Here is a 23,224-nt window from a genome sequence, read left to right as displayed (position 1 = left end):
GCGCCGGGAGCGCGGCGCGAGCGGGAGGCGGGGCGGCGCCGCCATCTTTTATAACCGCCCAATGGACGAGGCCCCCGGCGCCGGGGAGGCGGGGCTGTGGGCTGCAGCCAATCCGCACCGGCGGAGCGCGGCCATGTCTGTTCGGGGCGGAAGGTCCTGGTGACGCGCGTTGGCAGACAAGTTGGTAAAGGGCAGAGCCTCACCCTCCTCCACCCTCCGCTTCCTGAATAGGTCGCAGGGAGGCCTGAAGGCTGAGCCTCCTGGCTCCTAGAGAGAAAACTAAACCCGATAAAGACACAGGGCAGGACAGGGAGGAAACCGGTTTTTATTTTGCCGGGTACTTCCACGCTATGGTTGCCAGATTTAGCAAATAACAACACGGGATGCCCAGTTAAATTCTGTCTGGTTAAACTTAAATTTCAGCTAAACAACTAATAATGTTAACTATAGTTGTGCAAAAGAAAAAAAAAATCTGGTAATCGGGCAGCCCTACCCTAAGCCAATCTCAGGAATTAGCACCTTTAATACAAACTTGAGCAAATTACTTGATTGCTGTGAGCTCACCTTATAGAATTGTGAGGACTAGGGATACGTTAGTCCCTGGGCCTGCAGCTGGTGGGATTTCAATAAATGGGGGCTGTTATGATCAATAATGTTGAGAATAGGGTATGCTGGGAGGAAATAAGAAGACTGGCTTTTAGCTACAGCTCTGCTTCTGACTGAGCAGCTCATGTGGCCTCTCCCACCCACAAGGTTCCAATGAACAACTTCTACTCCCCTAATGAGCCCCCAGCCCTAGGTCACATGAATTCTCCAAACTGCCCACTACCCCCTGCCCCCGTGGGAAATGGAGTTACTGTTGTCATTCCTGGGAAAAGAAGGGAGTTTGGTCCTCAGCCTGTCCAGAGATATTAATGCCCAGACTGAGGGCGGCTAATGCAGCTAACAGTTTGGTTAAGGATCTGGACAGTTACAAACTAATCATAGTGACTACTACTGAGCTTTACCAGTCACAAAGTAACCAGACTTCACACCCACCATTACTAGGGTGAGTTACTTTTGTTGGCCCTTTTACAGATGTCAATGTAAGAAACGTACAACCCCGCAGATAAACTGTATGAGTTTATTTGAGCCAAACTGAGGACATATGCTGGGGACCAGGAGCTCACATGCCCTGGAAAATAACAGCTTTGCAGTTTCTTGTATGCATTTGAAATTAAGGAAGATTAGAGAAAGCAAGGTGGGGGTTGGATTACAGGATCATTAACAATATTCTATCTCTCTTGAGGGTTAATATTCCCTTTGAGGATATTACTTCTGGCATTTCAGAGATGTGTTGGCATAGATGCCCAAGGGCAATGGACAGGGCTGGCTTAAAACTTTTCACTAAAGAAGGTATAGGCCTGGAGCTAGACTACCCACCACGACCTGCCCAGTTAGGAATTTATGACCTTATCACCCTGTGGGGTTATCTTCCATTCAACTCCTTCCCCCCCCCCCCCCATCCACACAGATTAGGAAACTGTTCCCTTAAACTAATTGAAGTTTTGCTCCAGAGTTTCAGCTTGGAGGGGAGAGAATGGGATAAAGACTAAGAATTCTCAATGAAAACATTTTGTCCTACACACCCATAGCAAGTGAAGTTAAGACGATGGTTATCTGTGAGATTGCAAAAGACCAGGCGTTCCACCCACTATCGAGCAATGAGAACCCCCCCAAAGATGTGTGTTTCAACAGAATGAGTCCCATTCTTCAGCAAACATCCAACTTTGTGTTCAAGGTGAGTCTGCAAGGCGAATTTATCAACATGGAAACACAATGTAATCTGAAATGCAGACGAGGCCAAGGGAGACTGGACCGCTCTTTAGACATACTCGAAGATCCATGGAAGACATTCATCCAATAGGATCTCAGGACTTACTGAGCTGAGTGCTCCTCCCCTAGGTATATCTGGAGAAAATTGTTTCATGAGTAGGTAAAGCGAGAGATGAAATAGAGTGGTTATCGGGCTGCACTGAGTGAGGAAGCAATGGAAAGAGAGGGCAGGTAAGCACAAGGGAATACATTCTGTTGGGTTTCTCCTGGATTTTCCATTGGAGCAGATCAAGTCAAAGAGCTTCTCTGGAGAGGCTGTGTTAGGTCCTGCATCTAAGAACATCCCAGAGCAAGGTGTCTCTGCCTTCTAGGAACCCAGCCTCCAAAGATCAGACTAGACCAAGTCCCCTCCCTCAAGAAGTTAGGGGGAAATTTAACTGACATGCTAACAGTGCTATTGTACACTCTTACCTTGTTTGACCCTCACAACAACCCTGAGAAGCAGTACCATTCCCCTCACTTTATAGATGAGGAAACCAAGGTTCTGCAAGGGGAAAATGACCCCCAGAATCATATGTCAACTAGAGGCAGAACCAGAATCAGGACCTGTCTTATCTCTTCTTCCCCTGAACGATAGACATTTGGCGATGTTCTCGAAGTGATGATACCACGATGAACCAAACAGATAAAAGTCTCTGTCCTCATGGTGCTCACAGTCTGGTGGGGAAAGAAAGATGATAAACAAGATAGAGACACCAAACATAGACTGTGTTTTGTTAAAGTCAGTAGGTGAAATGTCATGATGTTAGCATCTTTCTTTCAAAAGACCTTGAGTGTTGAATCTGGGGTTGTGTATATGCGTGTCATTGCATTAGCCTTTCCATTATCTCTGTTTGAACATTTTTTCTTAGAAAAGCAAGCAAGAATGTATTGACTGCAGCAAAACAAACAAACAAAAACCCCCACTTAGGACAGCGAAACAAGGAAGGGCACAGAAAACGCAACAGGAGAGCCTAGGCTGGGTGGCGTTGGCTCACTCGGAAGTCAGAGAAAGTGGGTCCTCAGAGACAGTTTCAGGGGGTTAGTCTGGAATGAGCTTTCGATGCCCATTCCTCCCCTGGTTGCAAGTTTTGTGGGGTCCCTTGGAGTTTAGGAGATACATGGTCCTGAAGTGAGAGTATATCTGAACATTTTTTTTCTTATATTGATTAAGGTATTATGTGTCCTAATCCCCCCATTGCCCTCCCCACCCCACCCCCACTCATGCCCTCAACCTCCTGGTGTCTGAGTCCATTGGTTAGGCTTATATGCATGCATACAAATCCTCTGGTTGATCTCTTCCCTTTATCCCCACCCTCCCCCACCTTCCCTCTGAGGTTTGATAATCTGATCAATGCTTCTCTGTCTCTGTATCTGTTTTTGTTCATCAGTTTATGTTGTTCATTATAATCCACAAAATAAGTGAGATCATGTGATATTTATCTTCCTCTGACTGGCTTATTTTGCTTAGCATAATGCTCTCCAGTTCCATCCATGCTGTTGCAAATGGTAAGAATTCCTTCTTTTTTTTTCTTTTTCTTTTTCTTTTTTTTTTTTTTTTTTTACCACAGTGTAGTATTCCATTGTGTAGATGTACCACAATTTTTTAATCCACTCATCTGATGATGGGCACTTAGGCTGTTTCCAAATCTTCACTATGGTAAATTGTGCTGCTATGAATATAGGGGTGCATATGTCCTTTCTGATCGGTGTTTTTAGTTTCTAATTTCTATTCCTACCGTGTTTCCCTGAAAATAAAACATCCTCCGAAAATAAGACCTATTTACAGGTTTCCTTCTGAGTGAAATATAAGGCATCCCCCCCAAAAATAAGGCCTCCCCTTGGAGAAAATTACTGACAGTTGCATTGCAAATGCACTGCAAGCAGGCTACCTTGACAAGAAGTACTCATTTAAAGACAGTTCTATTGCTAAACATGAGAGATTTGGTCCACTGAATCTGAAAGAAATGGAGTCACAAGAAATTCACCAGGAAATTCAGGAATTGGATTGTTATGATGATGTTCCAGAAGATGATGACATGATTGTCATTGAATAAATGAGTAAATTCTTGATACTGTAGGATTCACAGTTTGTCTGGTTTGTGTTGATAACTACTGTACTAACATACTGTATACAGGTAATAAATTTCCTTTATTTTCATTTAACAATAAATGTATACCGTATTCTTCTTCATGGAAAAATAAGACATCCCCTGAAAATAAGACCTAGCGCATCTTTGGGAGCAAAAATTAATATAAGACACTGTCTTATTTTCGGGGAAACAGGGTAGCAGTGGTATCACTGGGTCAAATGGCAGCTCCATTTTCAGTTTTTTGAGGAAACTCCATGCTGTTCTCCACAGTGGCTGCATCAGTCTGCATTCCCACCAGCAGGGCACAAGGGTTCCTTTTTCTCCGCATCCTCCCCAGCACTTGTCATTTGTTGATTTGTGGATGACAGCCATTCTGGCCTGTGTGAGATGGTACTTCGTTGTCCTTTTGATTTGCATCCCTCGGATGATTAGTGACTTTGAGCATCTTCTCATATGTTTCTTAGCCTCTCTTCTGTGTTTTTTTGAAAAGTTTCTATTTAGGTCTGTTGCCCATTTTTTGACTGGGTTGTTTATCTTCCTTTGTTAAGTTGTGTGAATTCCCAATAAATGTTGGAGATTAAACCCTTATTGGTGATAACATTTGCAAATATGTTCTCCCATGCAGTGGGCTTTCTTGATTTTTTGTTGGTGGTTTCTTTTGCTATGCAGCAGCAAGAGCAAAGGCCTGAGGCGGCAGTCTCTCTCACTTGTTTCAGGAAAACCGAGGAAGCCGTGTTCCTGGAGTCAAGCGCGAGAGCAGAAGCAACGCAGGCAGCGAGGCCAAAGGGCTATTGGTACCTGTAGGACATTGTGGACCATTTAAAATTTTTTTTTTTTTCTTTCGCTGTAAGGGAAATGGGAGGCCATGGAGGCTTTTGAGCAGAGAAGTCACCTGCTTGGACTTACCTCTGAACAGATCTATCAATACTACAGGACAGGCTATCAGAGCAAGGCAGAGGCTGGAGATTCGTGAGGAGACTGATGCAGAAATCCAAGGGAGAGACAGTGGTATGACTATCATGTCGTTACAGAGGGGTTTGTGCTATGACAGAATGTGGAAGGTGTGGAGGACGTTGTGAGAAGGCATGGTTGAGACCCTCCTGTAGAAAGCTTTCTGAAATGACTTGAGCACGGTGAGCACGCTATCCCTCCTGCCATCTCTTCTGTCAACAAAGTTTTATGGGAACACAGCCACGCCATTCATTTCCATCTTCTATACTTTCTCCAGTGGTAGAGTTGAGTAATCATGACACAGACCATCTGGACCACAAACACTGAAATATTTCTATCTAGCCCTTAATGGAAAAACAAAACAAAACAAACCCTACCCCTGTTCTTAAGTTGGGTTGCAAAGATTGACTAGGGAGTTTACCAACTGGATTAGGAAAGTAAGAACATTCCAGGTGGAAAGAACCGTATGGGCAAAGGTCAACATCATGAGGGTGAGTGGACTGTTGTGCTGGAACCTGGTATGTGAGCAGGTGACCAGGCAGGGGAGCCTCGGAGGCCAAGCATGAAGGCTCTCCAGTGCCAGGCGGAAGGTGAAGGCCTTGCCCTGCAGGCAGTGGGAGCCCCAGAAGGGATGCGAGCAGGAAAGTGGCCTGGAAAAATCCCTGTGCCGCTGTGAGGGAGGGAACCGAAGGGCACAGAGGTCATGAGGCATCTGTGTAATGATTACACGGATGATGTGGCTTCTGGCTTGGTGAGGGGCCACTGGGTCTTATGCCCTCCTCAGGAAGGAAATGAGTGCAGGTAACCTTGAACTGTGAGGCAGCAGCCACATGCTCCCATGCTTGGGGGGGCTGGGAGGGACTCAGGGAGCCAGTGCTGAGCAGCAAAGGCAGGATTTCCCAGGCCTGAGGAGAGGCTGGCTCTCAGGACCAGGGCCCAGGCTGGTTTTGCCAGAAGCTGTCTGAACCTGGGTCCTGAAGGATGGTGAGGGTTCAGAGAGGCTGAATGAAGGGCACTCAGGGACATGTGCCAGGAGCAAAAAGCAGATTCTGACCTCTGACCTCTCAGGATGGGATTCCAGTGTGGGGTTCCTGGGGATCGGTGTGCATGCAAGGCCCTCATCCTTCCCTTTCTTCTCTCTCCTAGACTTCTCGTCCTCACTTCAGTCTCTTTAGCCAGCAATTATGACGTGCCCACTACGCGCATGGCCTCCCTCTAGATGGTACCTGGATATTCCTGTCCTCAGAGATCCCAGTACCTCAGGTACACAGATAATTGCTTATTGTGAACAAGCCATGGAATGCAAGGCAAATAGGGTTTTCCTGAAGAAATCATGAAATACAGTGGATCATGTTCCAGACTCCATCAGGCAGGACAGGACAGGGTAGGGAATGCCACAATCGCATTGGCTTAGCACAGTTAATGTCTATCCGTGCCATGTGGGGAGGGGTGGGGGTTCTGCTTATCCGAGTCACTCAGGAGCCCAGGCTGAGGAGACTCCTTCCCAGCACAGGCTTCCATGATCAGTGTGAGGATCCGCCCATCGTGAACCAGGCTCCCCCTCTTAAAGGTACTGCTCAGAAGTGACATGTAACTCTGGTGCTACTTTTCATTGGACAAAGCATGTCACATGGCTACACCCAACTTCAAGGGAGATGGGAAATGTGGTCCTACCATGTGGCAAGAAGGAGAGGAACCAGAATGTGAATATTCCAAATGACAAAGCAACAAGGTTCTGTTTTGTTTGTGATGACAGAAACCAGTCATGCTTAATCAACTATAAACCATATTCCCAGGCAATCTTCAGCATAAAGCTTTCTGATGTATGTACATTAATCAAATATGGCCATCCAACCATCTTCTTGGAGATTCCCAGAAGAGGGAATTGAGTAAGAGGAACAGGATTCAATGGGATCCAGAAGAAAGAGATTAGAGTGAGTCAGGACTCTCTTGATTGTAAGTGACAGAAACCCAACTCACATTAGTGTACCTGACTGGAAAGTCATCAGAGAATCTTCCAGAATCCAAGGAAGAGATGACCAGCTAAACCTTAGAGGGGCCTTGGGGTGAACCAGGCCCCCCATTTCCTCTTTCAGCACATCCATCGCATCCTCTTCTCTGGCTTCTTCTGCTCAGGAATGAGGAATGCAGCCCCCACACTCTCCACTGCTTTCACCTAAAGAAGTGGACTGACCTTCCTGGAAAGGACTCTAATTGGGCCAACTGGGGTTGTGTGCCAACCCCCAAGCCAATCGGCTTTGGCCAGGAGTTGGGCACTGTGATTGACAATCAGCTTTGGCAGCCCTCCCCCCTCCCCCCGCCCCCCTCTAGTTGGGCGTGGCAGAGTTATCAGAAGGGAGAGAGCATGGTCCTTGTATCAAATCAGCCTGAGTTTAAGTTTAAGTCCTCCTCCTCCAGGGATGAGCTGTGTGCTATTGGACAAGTTTCTCAATTTCCTCCCCTGCAACATGGCGATGATAATATCTAACTTCTAAGATGGTGGGAAAGGACTAAAGGCCACCCAGTACGCCACACCTAGCAACCGGGGGTGCTACCCGGTCTGAATATATGCACCTCCATCACAAAGTAGGGAGAGCTTTGTGAGAAGGGAAAGTTGGGTTTTAAAGACATCGAAATGTGATAAAAAGAACAAATCATTGTTTGGGTGGTTGCTTTATTTGGGAGTGGGAGAAAAGAACCAGAAAAATATATACCATGCACACAGATCTTAGGCACAGTATCTGGCAAACAGGAAGCATCCCATAAATACAGCCATAGCAGTAAGTATTGAGTAATAGTAACACACAGTAATAAGAAACTGGTAGGAGGCCTGTGGTGAGTGGAAATACCCAGAACAAGGTCATCTGCCAAAAGGTGCTGAAAGAGACCCCTTTGACATTACCACCACCCAGCAGCGGGAACCATGGGAAATGTAGGATACGGCCCAGCAGATAGAGGGCTGTCTTGCCGAAGGGGGGTGAGGTGGGGATAGAAGACCTGAGGGTCCGGAACAGGCATTCACAGGGGCCAAGAAACCAAATCTCAGGGCAGGAAGGGCCTCCAGAGAATACTCAACAGGGAAATATTAAAGCCAGCTCTGGCCTCCTCTGCCAAAGCCCACCTTCTAGCTGCCCCACAACTTTCATTTGAAGAAAGTTTCCTGTGGTTTGGGGTTCTTTAAAAACTACTGATCTAATCCTATGCACACACTGCAGTTGGGGAAAAACATGAGCCTGGAGTGAAGAGAGCCCCACACTGGAGTTGGCCAGAGGTGCAGTCTTACAATATACAATAACTGATACTGAGGTTCAGCTGCCTGCTGACAATTGAGACAGGTGCTGTCGAAAAAAGGAAAGAGGTGCCAAAACCGGTTTGGCTCAATGGATAGAGCATCAGTTTAGGGACTGAAGGGTCCCGGGTTTGATTCCGGTCAAGGGCATGTACCTTGGTTGCTGGCATATACCCAGTAGGGGGTGTGCAAGAGGCAGCTGATAGATGACTCTCTCTTATTGATGTTTCTAACTCTCTATCTCCCTTCCTCTCTGTACAAAATCAATAAAGTATATTAAAAAAAAAAGAAAGAAAGAAAGAAAGAAAGAAAGAAAGAAAGAAAGAAAGAAAAGAAAAGAAAAAGGAAAAAAGGTTTATTCAAGTGCCGGCCATCTGAGAAGATGGGGGAATCTTGTCGCCAAGCCCATCTCCCCATTTCAGTGCAGGTAGACATTTTCATTAGGAGGGAGAGGGAAAGAAGAACAGAGAGATCAAGCAAGGGAGGGGCTTGAAATGTTCTCTACATGCAGGCCAGCACAGTCCATCCCGATAAGGATCTCACAACTGGTCAGGTGATGATCCAGTCTTCGTCATCCTAGTTCTATATTCTCCTGGTTCTATTGTTGAAGGTCAGCAAATCTCATGGAACTGGAATGACTGAAGGTCAAAGTCTGTATCTCCTGAAGTTAGTTCCTAGGATTCTTATACAAACATGCTGTTTGTCTACAAGCTATACGTATTAGTCAGAGTCAGCCTTTATAGAAATGATGTCAAAAGAATAGTGGGTTGGGTTATAATTCTTCACTGTTACAATCCGAGCTGCAGATCCTGTCTCAGGCCAAGCCTGTCGCTGTCAGTGAGTACCTGCTAGTGGAAAAAGCACCCACTGTGGACCAGGGCCCCACAGGGAGGTGCTTGGGTGCTGTCTGGTGTTTTGGACTCTGGGGCAGGTAACAGGGAGGGGCCAGCTGGGCCAGTCAGTGACTGCTAGACTGTGCTGGCAGAGGGAAACTCCTCCCCAGAAGCTGGCAGCCAGGCCCCTCTCTGTGGCAGGAGATGGGAGCTCTCTGAAGCGTCAAGTCCTCACTGGCTTTGTATCCCTCACCAGGGAAGAAGCAGATTTCTGAGAGGAAGTGTCCTAAAGGACTCCAGAGACTCATCTCTCCACTCGGGGTGGGAAGAAGCTGTCAGAGCTGTCCAATGTTTATTAATCATTTAGTCCATACTAGGCATGGTGCCAAATGCTTATAAGTATGGACATATTCAATCATTTCACAATCCATGAAATAGGCCTAGTTTACAAAGGAGGAGACTGAGGCAGGGAGAGGTGAAGACACCCAGCTGGTGAGGGGTAAGGCCAGGATTTGAGCCCACAGGCTAATCAGAGTCTCTACTTTGAAGGAGGGAAAACCCAACTATTTTATTAAAACAAAAATAGCAGGAATAATAGAGAATCTCCATATGTCCTCGTGGATTCTCCAAATTGTTAATATTTTTTTATCACATTTTAGCATCTATCTGTCTTTATTCTAAACCACTTGAAAATAAATTGAAGACATGATACCCCCTTATTTAGAAATACTCTGGTGGGTAAAATGCAGGCCATTGTCTTACAGGACCACAGGACAAGGATCAAAGCCAGGAAATGAGCCACATACTATTATCTAATCTACAGACCTTATTCCTATTTTACAATTATCTTAAAAGTGTCCTCATAGCAAAAGGAAATCCTGGATCACACATTGTAGTTAGTTGTCTTATCTTCTTAACTCCTTTAATCCGGGACAGTTCCCCAGGCTTTCCTCGTCTTTCATGGTGTTGCCATTTTTTTTTAGCATACAGTCCAATCATTCTGTAGAACTTCTCTCAATTTAAATTGGGTGGATGTCTCTTCACAATTAGATTCATTGTCTGAGTTTTGGCAGGAATGCCAACGGAAGTGATGCTCTGTCCTTCTCAGGGCATCACTTAGGAGAAAGATGTGCCAATTCCTCCTTTACTGTTGGCATTAACTTTTTTTTTTAATTTTGTTTACTTAGTTAAAGTTGGTGCCTGCCAGGTTCCTCCACTACAGAGTTACTATCTGTCCGTGTGTAATTAATCATTGCCTGTGGGACAATAATTTGAAACTATGTAAATATGTGTCTCAGCAGAATTTTCCTACCCATTGATGATTCTCATTAGAATTCTCATTAGAATTTATTAATGGTCCAGCTCCATCATCCCTTCTACTGGAAGGAGTAGCTTTCCCTTATCTGTATTCATTCATTTATATTAGTATGGGCTCAGGGTTTGTCATCTCACTCAATAGGTTATAATCCATCATTACTGTAATTTCTTTTGACGCTCTACTTTTCCCAGATTTGGCCGTTTAAAACCCGCTTCAAGCCAGAAAGCTGCCACTTTCAAATATGACATTGCACCCATGTTCTTTGACCTTGACCAAAATGGGATCAAAACCAAACCCAGGTTGTGTGTCCTGATCAGGAATCAAGCCTGCAATCTTTCAGTGCTCAACCAACTGAGCCACTCCGGCTGGGCTTTGTAGAACCTTAATAAGTCTCTAAGCATTTCCTCGGGTGAGGATTAAAAAAGAAGAAAAAATAGTTCTACAAAAACTAAGTTTACAGGTGGAAGCTCCTTTAGCCAGGGAGTTGGGAAAATTCTCTGTGAGATAGTGATATCTGAGCTGACCTGCAAGATGGGAGAGTGGACAGCGAATGGGAGAGGAAACAGGACCTGTGCAGGAATGGGCTGGGTGTGTTTGGGAAACAGTAAGAAGGGCAGTGGCTGCGGAGTAGTGGGTGAGGCCAGAGGGCCCGGAGGTGAGGCTGGAGAGGGGGTGAGAGGCCAGAAGGCTTAGGGCCCTGCAGGCCAAAGGGAGGAGTCAGGTTTATATTCTAAACGCACAGGTAGGCTAGAGAGAGGGTGGGAGTGTACACAACAATCTGATCTTCGCTTGGAGAAAAACAGTCTGGTGTGTGAAGAAAACCTTTAGGAACACAGTGGGGAGGCGATCAGGAGGCTGCTGCCCTTGTCCCGGACGTGTGGTAGGACTGGGGTGGGGAGAAGCTGTCAGATGCAGAAGGGTGTAGGATGTAGAACCAGGCTGACTCAGGGTGAGAGGAGGAAGGGAGAAAGAGGAATGCACAGGGGTCCTAGGATGGGGCTTGAACAACTGAAATGGGGAGACCGGGGGTGTGGGTTGCCCGGGTAGGGCTGATGATCAGGAGGTGGACTTGGGCTGTGTAGGGTTTGCGGTCCCCACCTGGCGCCCACGTGGAGGCACGCAGTGGGCACTTGGATAGGAGTCTGGCATTCAGAGAAGCTGTTAGCTCTAGAAACACGGATTTGCAGCTCACGGACACACAGACGGCGGTTTAAGTCACGGGACTGGATGAGATCATCATGGCAGAAGGTGTAGGTCGAAAGGAGAAGAGGCTCGGGACTGTCGACTGTAAAATGAGCCAAATGACACCTTCACTCGCGAGGCGTCACGTGAACGCACGCAGCCCAACAGGAACTGAGAAGCCCGGGGCGGCCGCCGTGTGGGCGGGGCCCCAGGGGGCGTGGCGTGGCCCTAGGGGGCGGGGCGGGGCGGGGCCGGCGGCCCGGAGGCCGCTCAGGGGGGCGGAGGGGGCGGGGCCGGAGGGGCGGGGCGGGGCGGGGCGGGGCCGGCGGCCCGGAGGCCGCTCAGGGGGCCGAGCGGGGCGGCGGGGGTGACGTCACCGCGTGACTGGGTTTTTATGAATGAAAGGAATCCTGTGAGTGAGTAATTCCGGGAAGCGCTCCCTACAACTCCGCGCGGCCTCCCGCGCCGCCCGCCCCACAACAAAACTCGGCGCGTCGTCGCTCCGGGAGCTAGGAGCCGGGCTCGGAGCCGGAGAGGAGGCGGACCGGGGAGACGGACCGAGGAGCGGGCTCGGACGGCAGCGAGACCCGCGCGTACCGGGGGCGCCAGGAGGAGCGGCCCGAGGAGGGGTGAGGAGCGCGGGTCCGGGCGGGAGCGGGGGCGCGGGCTCCGAGGCAGCAGGGCTCCGGCACCCGAGAGCGCGCCTGGGCGGGGCGCCGGGGCCAGCGCTGTCGGCGCTGTGTCCCCCGCCGGTCAGTTGCCGGGGTGTGTGTGTGTGTGTGTGTGTGTGTGTGTGTGTGTGTAGCGATCCAGAGACCGATCGGGGCCGAAGCGAGCTTGGCCGGGCGCTGGGGGGCTGGGGGCCGGGGGCGCGGGCCGGGAGGCGGGGAGGCCCGGCAGGAAGGGCTGGGGGGGCGGCTGGCGTCAGCGTCCCCCAGGAGGGCGGGGGGGCCGTGTGCACGTACGTGACTCGGTGAGAACATTCCCTGGCCGGGCGCCCGCGGCCGGGCGTGCGCGTTTGTTTACGTCCGCGGGCGCGCGGCGGCGAGTGCGTGTGTCCCGCGGCGGCCGGCTGCCCCCGCGCGGGTGCCCAGCCGCGGGGCGCCCGCGCCGGGAGAGGGCGGTGCGGAGACCACCCGGCGGGCAGGACCCTGGGCCTGCGGACCGGCCGTGCGTACCTGGGAGGAGGGTGCTCGGCGAGGGAATGCGGAATAGGGACCCGAACTGGGGAAGGGCCCCACTGGTCACACGGCGTCCGGGGATTCTCGCCCCGCTGTCCCCGCTCCACCAGCCGGCGACCCCGCTCTCCCCGGAGTTTCCCAGGCCCGGGGCCACGTGACCTCGGTGTTTGCCCCCCTCCCCGAGCTGGCGGCTGCAGCCCCCGGGGGGGGGGGGCGCAGTATAAAGACCCCGCCGGCAGGACTGGGGGGGAGAGGAGGGGGCCACCCCTGGGGGGCTGGCACTGCTCGGTCCTTACCCCGGGTTTTCCTGCCACTTGGGGCAGGCAGACCCTCAGCCTCTCCTTCGGCCTGGGAGGGAGGAGGGGGAGTGGGAGGGCCAGGACACCCCGAGCAAAGTGGGGAGCTGGCACGGGACCCAGGCTTCTGTGTGCTGGGACTCCGGCTGGCCCGGGGTTCGGAGCTGGTGCTGCTGGGTCTGGCAGGGTGAGACCGGAGGAAGGGGTGGGGCTGGTTTCTGTCCTGCTGCTGGTTTCAGTTACATGCGGGACTAGTCAGACATACCTGTGGATGGCCGGACCTGAGGAGCTAGTTGAGGGCCTGGGCCAGCTGGTGTGCCCGGAGTCCTCCCCCGGGGGCACGCTCAGCAGGTGGGGCAGGTGGCCTTGGTGATGAAGGGCTGATGTGTGAGGGTGAGGGGCCCAAGCCAGCCCTGAGCCCCTTTGTCAGCCCTGGGAAGCTCCCCTTCGCCCAGTAAGTAGCCTGAAGGACAGGCTGGGGCTAGGGAGTCCTTGGACCTATTCTGCCCTCCGTTCTTCCCGCCCACGGGGCTACTGAAACCATGGGGGAGGGGGGTCAACTGAGCTTGGGGGGTGAGGCACCAGCTGATCTTTGAGTCTGTGAGCCCTGGTGAGCCCTGCGACCGCCGTGGGCAGCCTCAGTGTCCCCACCTGCAGCACCCAGGGCGGGATGCAGCCTCCACAGGGAGCCTGTTTCCCGGGAAAACGGGGGGAGAGAGAGCAGAGCCTGCGGCCCCGGCCAAGGCCTGGCACGTCCAGGAATGTGGGGTTCCGTGAGGCCCATCCGCAGAGCGGGGCGGGAAACATCCTGAGCAGGCTGGGGGGCCAGGGACGAGGAGAGGCGGCTGGCTGCTCTGTCCCCCGTGCAAAGGCTTACCCTTCCCTGGCTCCCCCCGGGTCTTCCCGAGGGCCGGGGACCCCGCAGGCCGCCCACGGCCCCGCGCCTCCCTCAGTCCCCGTGCTTTCGGCTCTGAGCCTGTCCTGGGCCAGAGGCTGGGGTGGGACTGTGACCGAACCAGATCCAGAGCCGCCCTCCGCGAGCTCAGGAGCTTACAGTTGACTAGAGGAGACGTGGTTAAAGGGAGAGCCGACAAAGTAAATACAAAGCCGCAGGGGAGCTGGCTGTGAGGGGGAAGTCTGTGGTTTGCAGTGTAAGTAGCTAATACGAAGGCATGCAGGCCTCGCTGTGCGCTTCGCAGATACCGTGTCTCTTACTGCAGGTCAAGCAAGCCACCAGCACCATCTTGTCTGAGCCATTTGTGTGTCTCACACGGGTGACGATTAGCATTTTTTTTTTTTAATCAACAAAGAATTTTCTATCATAATTGAGAGGTACATGTTTTCTCAGGTATAACGCTATTGCACACTTCACAGATGACAGGATAACGTAAGCGTAAGTTATATGCACTAGGAAACCAAAAGCGTCCTGCTTAATTGTAGTGCTTGCTTTATGGCTGTGGTCAGGAACCGGACCCACAACATCTCCACCGAGTGCCAGGAACAGGGCTCCGGCGTGCCCGGGGAGTCACGGAGGGCTCCCCTGAGGAGGTGGCCAGGGACCCAGGTGGTCAGATGGAGTGAGTGATGACTGTCTGTGGAGCCTTCAGAGCCTGGCAGAGTGGCTGCTTTTTGTGTTGGCCGATCGAAGGAAGGGGCACTGGGTCCAGGGGGTCCTCGGAGGTAGTGAGTGGGAAAACCACACGGTGGAGGCCTGACGGCCAGCTCTGGGCGAGGAGGGAGGCTGGCATGGCAGGGTTTTGACCTGAGCCAGCCAAACACAGGCTTGTAGGCTTTCTCCGTGACGATCCTCCTGACGGCCTTCGGGAGAGGGTGGTGGGGGGTCGGAGGTGGAGACCAGAAGCCCGTGAGGGGGCGGCTGTGGTCATGGAAAGACCAGAAGCCAGTGAGGGGGCGGCTATGGTCACAGTTCAGCTGAAAGAGGAAGTGGTCTCTGCGCAGAGGGATGGTCGAGTCTCCGGGTTTGTGTTCACGTGCCCCTGCCTCCAGGAAGCCTTCCCTGATTTCCTTTCTCTTCCTCTGGGACCTCCACTCTGGCAGTGGTGGTCCTGACGCTCCATCTCGGGCCCGGATCGGACACGCCAGACTCCGAGACTGCCAGGTGGAGGTCTGACATGCTGGGACGCGGAGGCCCCGCGAGAGGGCACGGCAGGGAGTGTGCGTGGGTGGCGCAGCGGGAACTGCGTGCCAGGGCTCCTGCTTCCCTGAGGGGCTGGGTCCTCCGGCTCCACTCCCCTCGCCAGCAGGGAGGCGGCTCCACCAGGGCCGCTGCCAAGGCCCCAGGAAAACACATTTTTTCCCTCTGGCCTCACAGAGGAAGCGGAGTGGCTCCGCAGCCAGAGAGGAGCCGGTGCCAGGGGGCAGGCCGTCTGCAGGATGTCCCAGCGTGGAGAGGGGAAAGGGGGGCAGGGGGTGTGGGAGGCCGTGGCTGCAGACTGGGCAGGGCAGCTGTCAATCCCCCAGGAGTAAATTCGTTCTCCGTGCCTCGAAGAATTGCAGGAACCTGCAGCGCCTGGCCCGGAGGATGCTCTCTGGCCTCTGGGGAAGAAGGGAGCGGGGGGGCACTGAAGAAGGAGCTCTGAGCTCGGGGGTCAGGACTCCTGGGTTCCAGCCCACCACTGCCACCAAATAGCTGCTCGGCTGTCTGTGACAGAACGAGGGGGTGCACCAGCCCCTGGCTGAGGCCCGTGTGGCTGAACGGCCAGCGGAGGGCCCGGCCCCGTGGCACAGAGCGCAGCGGCCCGGCCTGGGGCTGGCAGCCTGAGTTATCAGAAAGTTCCCCCTTCTTGTGACTCTGCGTGCCCGCTCTGCTGAGCTGGGGACATTCCTGGGCAAACGTGAGAGCCTCAGCTGACACCCACGATGTGGGTGAGGGGGCCGAGGCCAGAACAGGAGAAGGGAAGGCGAGGACAGGTTCGGAGCCTCCCGGGGCCCGCAGGGAGCACCCAGCCAGCCCGCGGGCGGGGCCTCCGGGCACACAGAACGGGACCAGCCGGCAGCTCCCCTCCCCGGGCCTCCGAGAGGCTGTGCTGAGGAGGGCTCTGAGGCTGTGTCCACGCTCAGTGGGAAGCAGGGCTGTGGGCGATGGCGGTGTCTGTGTGGGGAGTGGAGGGAGGGAGGGAGGATGGAGAGAGAAGCAGACCGTTTGCCACTTCTGCTCTTGTCTGAGCCACTTGTGTGTCTCACACGAACGCCGTTATAACCGTCCCCATTTCACACTGGCGGGCCCACGGCGCAGGGAGGGAGAGGGACTTGTCTGAGGGACCAGTCCCCAAGGCTCTGCATCAGCCCCGACACCCAGTGCTCAGCGCCCAGCGCCCAGCAGGCTCGGTGAACCCGTGCAGTGGGGGAGACTTGCCCTCTGCCCCGGGTCTCTCTGTAGAGCCCAGGCTGCCGCAGCACCGAACCCCCACTCCCTCACCGCGGGCACGGCGGCCTGGCTGTCTGCTGTCTCCGCCTGCACACGTCCAGGCCATCAGAGCAGTGGCCCGTGGGGCCTGGAGAGCCACCTCCTCTCCACAGAGTGGGGGACGGAGAGGCCATCGTGGGAGGAGGCACGTGGCTCGGCGTGGCCTCCATCCTGGGCGCCACCCTTTTTAGCTGTGTGGCCCCGGACTGCTCTCCTGACCTCTCTGGCCATCACCTCACAGGGCTGTTGGGAGGGTCGGGGTGATGAGGGTGTGAAAGGGACCAGGATTCAGTGTTCAGAATCCTCCTGATTTGGGGGGGAGCGGCCACTCACCTGCTGTGTGGCTTCAGGCAAAAGGTGTCTCCTCTGGGCCTCCCCCTCCCCTGGGCAAAGTGAGGGGGGCCTTTTCTGTGTGACCCAGCTAGCGGCCAGCGGGGAGACGCTGTGGAAGCGAGGGCCAGAGACTGCTGCAGGCCTGACCCCTCCTGGCCGGCCTCGGCCATTCCCATAACCCCCCACACACGCACTGACCTGCCCTCGGCTCCACCAAGACTGGGCGCAGGCGCTGTGCTTCCAGATGGTCGGGATGTGGAGACCAGAGAGGTGGGGCAGCTTGCAGAGGTCACACAGCCTGGAGAAGGAGATGGGACTCAACTCAGAGCTTGGCTTTCCATCCAGAGCCCCTTTCCTGTTCCCCATGCCAACCTGGGGCCAAGCGTGGTGAGGACAGGGCCCCTCCCGCTCCCGCCCCTCCTCCCAGCCACTGACCAGTGCTGCCATGCAGAAGCCAGCAGGCGGGGGAAAAGGAGGAAGAAGTGGGGACGGGCCAGGTTTTTCTCTCAGTGGCACTCAGCTGGGCTTGGGCTTGGCCCTGACAAGCCAGATGACGGACGGTGTCAGAGACTGCCCCCATCCACACCCGTGGGGGCCTGCCCCCCGCCAGGCCCCGCGCTGGCGACATCAGCACCCAGACTGCCTCGGCCTGGGTGCTGCCCGTGGAGCGCCTCTCTGGTGGGCAGACTGGGAAACAGACCATTACACTGAAGGGAGAAGTGCTGGGTGGTCAGTGCCCAACAAGCCCTAGCAGTCAGGGAGGGCTTCCTGGAGGAGGAGGCGTCTACACCAGCGGCTGCCAGATAGAGCGAGGGGAGCGGTGGCACAGGGCGAGGGCAGCACAGGGGCCAGAGGGAGTGGAAAGGTCCACGTGGCTGGAATGCAGAACGAAGGTGGGCTGCGGTGGAGAGGGAGCCCGGGAGCCGGGCGGGTGGGCCTGGCCCCGGTCCCGGGGCGGCAGGGAGCCGTGTGGGTCCGCATGTGGGCGGCGCCAGGTCAGAGTCACAAGGTGGGAGGACGTGCTGACTGTGTGTGTGGGACAGTGGGCACGCCGGGGCCTCCCCAGGTGTGTGTTGGGGAGGGTGGACTTTTCACAGGCCTGTGTTTTGGTGGGGCCTGTGGCAGGGTAGGGTCCTGACTGGGGGCTCTCTGGGCCTCAGTTTCCCCCCAGCTGTCCCACAAGGAGCTCGGGTTGCTCCTGGAGACCCTCCTTGCCCGAGGGCCCGGGCGGCTGCCTGTCGGGGGATCTCTCGCAGGGCTGACTTCCCTTTCCTGCCCCTCGCGCTTCCCTGGCGTCAGGTCCCCTGGCTGTGTGGGCCGCGAGGGGCTGGGGATTTCTGAGAACCCGGGGCTGTCCCCGCCTCGGCCTGAGTCACGCTGAGGACGCAGCTTCTGCTCTGGGCCAGGCACTGGGGACACAGAGTGGGCGAGACACGGTCTGTGCCGTCCTGAGCTGGCATCCCAGTGGGGAGGCAGACTCTGAACAAACAGGTGCGATCCATGCGCAATACTTACTCATAGAAGTGCTGTGGAGAGACAGAGGCGGGGGAGGGAGACAGGGAGTGTGTGTGTGCGTGTGCGTGTGTGTGCGCGCGTGTGTGTGCATGTGTGTGTGTATGTGTGTGCATGTGTGTGTATATGTGTGTGCATGTGTATGTGTGCGTGTGCGTGTGTGTGTGTGTGTGTCAGGGACTGGGAATTCTAGATCGAGTGAGAACACGAGGTTTGAAGAGTGACCTGCAGGAGTGAGGAGGCCCGCTCTGTGGCTCTTTAGGGGAAGAGGAGGGAGGCCGGGCGGATGGACCAGCCCATGCACGGGCCCCGGGCGGTGCGTGCGGGCGGGGTAAGGGGGCGGGCGCAGAGGGAGGCAAGCGGAGTGGAGCAGGAGCTAAGGGCGGAGGGTGCCTTGTGAGCCACTGCGATGCTTTTGGCTATAACTGGAGTGAGATGGGGACCGTGGGAGAGAGGCGTGACATGATCTGACTTAATGCACAGCCACTGGGAGCCACTGAGGCGCAGGGAGGCTAACTGAGGTGCCGGAGCCCCACGGCCAGTAAGTCGGTCGCCCTCCGAGAGGCCACGTGTGTCTCTGCCAAAGTCCGTGCGCTCGCTCCTCCTCCCAGCTGAGGCGCCTGGGCGCAGAACGGGTCAGACGGCCCCACACCGCTCAGGGAGCCAAGGTCTGGACCGGCCTTCACCCCTGCTTCACTCATCAGACGGGGGGTCACTAGTGAGACCTGGTCTCAGATCTCCCCCCCCTGCTCTCCTTTCTCCTCACCGTCCCCTTTGCCTGGGGATTATTGGCTGAGAAAACAGCGGAGACTGAATGGGGAGAAGGGCAGGGTGGCCGGGCACAGAGGACTCTCTTCAAAGGGAAGTTGGGGAGACCATCCCTTTCCCCGTCCAGAGCCACGGCATTGGTCCGCCGAGTGTGATATGTCATTGACCAGTACACGTGTTCTGTGCACTTTTCTGTATGTGGTTTGTACTTTAATGAAAATATATGTTTATTGATTTCAGAGAGGAAGGGAGCAGGAGAGAGAAACATCAATGATGAAAAAGAATCATTGATCGGCTGCCTCCTGCACGCCCCTCACTGGGGATGGAGCCCGCAACCCGGGCCTGTGCCCCGACCGGGAATCGAACCGTGACCTTCTGGTTCATAGGTGGACGCTCGACCACTGAGCCGCACCGGCCGGGCGATGAAAATGCTTTAATAAGACAAAAGGCGTGTGTCTGGGCTCCGTGTGGGAGGATTGCTGGGGAGAGGGAGCATTCGCTTGGTGCAGACTGACCGAGGACTGACCATGAGCCCCGCACTACCTTAGGCCTATGGAGGCAGCAGTGGGGCAGGCAAGGCCTGGACCCTGAAGACTCACATTTCGGTGGAGGAGAGGTGGGAGGGAGAGAGACAAACCATAAACAAGTCATCAAACAAAATAGTTGCACAACAGCCTGGCCGGCCGGGGCGTGGCTCATGGTTGAGCATCCGCCCAAGACCCAAGAGGCTGTTGGTCCCATTCCCAGTCAGGGCACTCCTGACCCCCAGTAGGGGGCGTGCCAAAGGCAGACAGTCGACGGTTCTCTCCCAGTAATGTCTGCCTGTCTGTCTGTCTCTCTCCTCCTCCTCTCTGAAATCAATAATAATAAAAAATAATAATAATTGCAAACAGGTGACTGTTATGAGGGTTGGTGAATGGGTTATTTGATATGACACAATGGGGTGTTTTAGCCAGATAGTTAGACCTGTTTGAAGAGGTGGCACCGAGCAAAGACAAGCCTGCTGAAGCGATGCCACGAGGCAGTAAAGGGACGGGAGTGGCACGTGCAAAGGCCCTGGGGCTGACGTGAGCCATTCAAAGAGGCCGCAGTGGCTGGGCGCTGGGAGGGAAGAAAGTGGTATGAGATGAGTCCAAGCCACAGGGGCCTTGCGTGGCAAGGAGTGAGTCAGGATTGTGAGTGAGAGGGAGAAAGTGACCTTGGCCTCCTCTCTCCCCTAGGTCTCAGCCCAGAGGGTGCCTTCTGCAAACATGTCTGTGGATCCCTTATCCAGCAAAGCCCTGAAGGTGAGGAGGCGGCCCCTGTGGTCCCAGCCCTCCCCTCCCTCCCTGCCCAGCTGAGCTGCCCAGCCCGCTTCCCCTTCAGGCCCTCGAATCCCCCAAGCAGTTCCACGGACAGGAGGCATCATGGGCGCTGGCTGGAGACCAGGAGGCCTGGGCTCGGCCAGCGAGGCTGTGTCCCCGGGGCAGGCCACTTCCCTCTCCGGACCGGCTTCCCCAGCGGACAATGCCCGCTGGGCTGCGGGGCGGGAGGTGTTTTCCCGGGCTTCTTACGGGTTCCTGCCTCTCTGTGGGGTCTTAGAACAAGTCCAGCATCTCCGTGCCTGCGGCGGTGGAGGGGGAGCCATCCCCAGCACCCGATGCATGCCGGGCCCAGGGTTTCGGCCCCTAGGCAAGGACGCAACCCTGGGCCTCAGTTTCCCCATACGTCCCTCTTCTCTTCCCCCCCCTTCCCCCGCGCGCTGCCCGCAGATCAAGCGCGAGCTGAGCGAGAACACGCCGCACCTGTCGGACGAGGCGCTGATGGGGCTGTCGGTGCGCGAGCTGAACCGGCACCTGCGGGGGCTGTCGGCCGAGGAGGTGGCGCGGCTCAAGCAGCGGCGGCGCACGCTCAAGAACCGCGGCTACGCCGCCAGCTGCCGCGTGAAGCGCGTGTGCCAGAAGGAGGAGCTGCAGAAGCAGAAGTCCGAGCTGGAGCGCGAGGTGGACAAGCTGGCGCGCGAGAACGCCGCCATGCGCCTGGAGCTGGACGCGCTGCGCGGCAAGTGCGAGGCGCTGCAGGGCTTCGCGCGCTCCGTGGCCGCCTCCCGCGGGCCCGCGGCGCTCGTGGCGCCCGCCAGCGTCATCACCATCGTCAAGTCGGCCCGGAGCCCGGCCCCCGGCCCCGCCCCGGGCCCCGGCCCCGCCCCGGGCCCCGCGGCCGCGCCCGCGCCCTGCTCCTAGTGCCCGCTGCGCCCCCTTCACCACCGCGCCCCGTCCCCCAACCACTCCCCTCCGGCCCTGCTCCTTCCCCAAGTGCCTCAGCGCCACCTGTCCCAGGTGCCATTTCTCTGCAGCCACCAGCCCTGCGGCCAACACAGGGCTCTCCCCGGAGCCTGCTTTCCTGTGCCGCCCTGAGACGGGCCTAAGCCCCGGGAAGGGGCAGCTTTGGTGAGAGAGGGGGCAGGTGAGTCAAGGTCTCCCTTGGCCGAAAGCTCCGCCTCCCTGGGCTGGGAAGAGGGATACAGAGCGGATTAGACTAGAGAAGCAGCGAATCAGACTGGAGAAGAGTCGTGGAGGACTGGAGGGCCTCCCCTCGTTGGGGAAACCGCTCAGATTGTGCCGTGGCCCCTGCCCGGCCGGTACAGCCTTAGGTTTGGCCCTGCATGCCTTGTGGGGCTGCCCGGCTGGGGAGCGGGTGCTCCCCGCTCTGCTTTGGGGCTGGGGAAGTCGCCTGCCCCGTTAGCAGGCAGATGGGAACCGGCCTCCCCCGATGGGCCACCTGTGCTTGTGGGTGAGCTGAAACCTGCAGCCAGGTCCTCCTCCTGCCGTCCGAGACCCCAGCATGGCCAGGGGGCAGTGGACAGGGACTGGGAGGGGAGGCAGGGCCGCCGTGGCCTGGGAGACTGTGAGACACGGGAAGAGAAGTAGAAGGAGAGAGAAGAGGATGTAGATGGAAGAGAGGGAAGGGGCTGGCTAGCCAATTAACAAAGGGAGGGAGGAGGCCGGTGGGGAGATGAGATGACAGATCCCGCCATCTTGCAGCCTGGGGTGAGGGGTCCTAAAAAGGGACAGTCCCACCTCTTCCCGTGACTGTCCCCCCCGGGGTGGAGGCTGGCCACGGCCACGGATTGTTCTGGAAGCCCGCGCCCTCCCTCCCCCCTCACACACTGTACACAGCCGCCCCCCCGCTGTTATTTATTGCACGAATCTAAGTTATTCTCTCCAGCCGGAGCCCTAGCGCCCTCTCCCTGGGAGAAGTGGCGTTTGGCCCTGAGCTGGACTTTATATTTTATATCTGCAAATAAATCACATTTTATCTTATATTTAGGGAAAGCCGGATGGCAACAACCAAAAAAAAAAAAAAGTTTTTAAAAAAATTGCCCCGGCCTCCAGAATTTATTTATTTTCTGACTTACAGTAAGCGAGTTATCCGCCTTCTGTATTTTGTAGACTTTCTGAATAAAGTCAAGTTCTCTTTTTCCACAGTGAAGCGTGTGTCCTGAGCTATGGTTTGTTTGTTGTTGTTGTTTTTTGGGGGAAGGGATGTTCTGAGGGGCCCAAGAAGGAGTTCTGCTTTCCGGACCCCTGCTGGGTGGGAGGGCTAGCTCCAGTTTGCAAGTAAAAGCGAAGCACCATCACTGCTCTTGCGCGCCCTGGGGGTGGGACCCAGATGGGTGATGCCAAAACATGTCCTTCCTTCTGGGCGCCCGAGCCAAGGGTCCTCCGTGGGGAAGGCAAAGCCAGGAGCACAGTGACATGTCGGGTTAAGTTTCCCGGGCATCCCTTTAGCAAAAAAACAGCCCCGCTCCGAGAGGAAAATTCCGATGGAAGCGTCATCTCTCCAGCACTTTCACGTCCAGGGCTGACTGTCTACAGCCAAGTAGAAAATACTTTCCTCGTGTTCCGGAAGGCCGGGGTGGGGGGCGGGGGGGGGGTGCTTCCTCAGCCCCCGCCTGCAGGCCCACCACGCAGCCGTGTCCGGTCCTGGGCCCGGGACGGGGTGCAGTGCGTCAGGCAAGTCGGGGCTTGAATCCAGATGTGCTTTCCTGGCTGTGTGACCTCTAGTGACTTATGTGGCTTCTTGCAGCCTCGGTTTACCCGTCTGTGCCAGGAAGGTGCTCTGAGGGCACAGGTGACGCGTGCCGGGGGCGGAGTGGATGTTGACAGGGGTGCATGTGCTTCGCCGTGAGGGTCTGAGTGGCTGCC

The 23,224-nt window shown here is 55.4% G+C and overlaps 1 protein-coding gene across 2 annotated transcripts; it reads left to right on the top strand.

The window, feature by feature from the left end:
* Positions 1-11,928: 11,928 nt before the first annotated feature.
* Positions 11,929-22,521, top strand: MAFF (MAF bZIP transcription factor F). 2 transcript variants are annotated; one of them, XM_036454921.2, is made up of 3 exons: positions 11,929-12,149; positions 20,258-20,323; positions 20,789-22,521. In XM_036454921.2, the coding sequence occupies exons 2-3, from the start codon at positions 20,288-20,290 to the stop codon at positions 21,257-21,259; spliced, it is 507 nt and encodes a 168-aa protein (XP_036310814.1). In that variant the 5' UTR covers positions 11,929-12,149; positions 20,258-20,287; the 3' UTR covers positions 21,260-22,521. The 2 variants fall into 2 exon arrangements, with proteins under 2 accessions (XP_036310814.1, XP_036310815.1); XM_036454922.2 differs by lacking the exon at positions 11,929-12,149 and adding an exon at positions 17,249-17,435.
* The last annotated feature ends 703 nt before the right edge of the window (positions 22,522-23,224 follow it).

Source organism: Pipistrellus kuhlii, unplaced genomic scaffold (assembly GCF_014108245.1).
Source record: "Pipistrellus kuhlii isolate mPipKuh1 unplaced genomic scaffold, mPipKuh1.p scaffold_m20_p_3, whole genome shotgun sequence".
Lineage (NCBI taxonomy): Eukaryota > Metazoa > Chordata > Mammalia > Chiroptera > Vespertilionidae > Pipistrellus > Pipistrellus kuhlii.
The sequence above is the reverse complement of the archived record's forward strand: the minus strand, read 5'-3'. Positions and strand labels throughout refer to the sequence as shown.

Excerpts from the sequence above, each read along its gene's own strand:
- MAFF (XM_036454921.2), top strand. The coding sequence starts at position 20,288 with ATGTCTGTGGATCCCTTATCCAGCAAAGCCCTGAAG. Across the intron at positions 20,324-20,788 it reads TATCCAGCAAAGCCCTGAAG|ATCAAGCGCGAGCTGAGCGA; the intron begins GTGAGGAGGCGG and ends CGCTGCCCGCAG.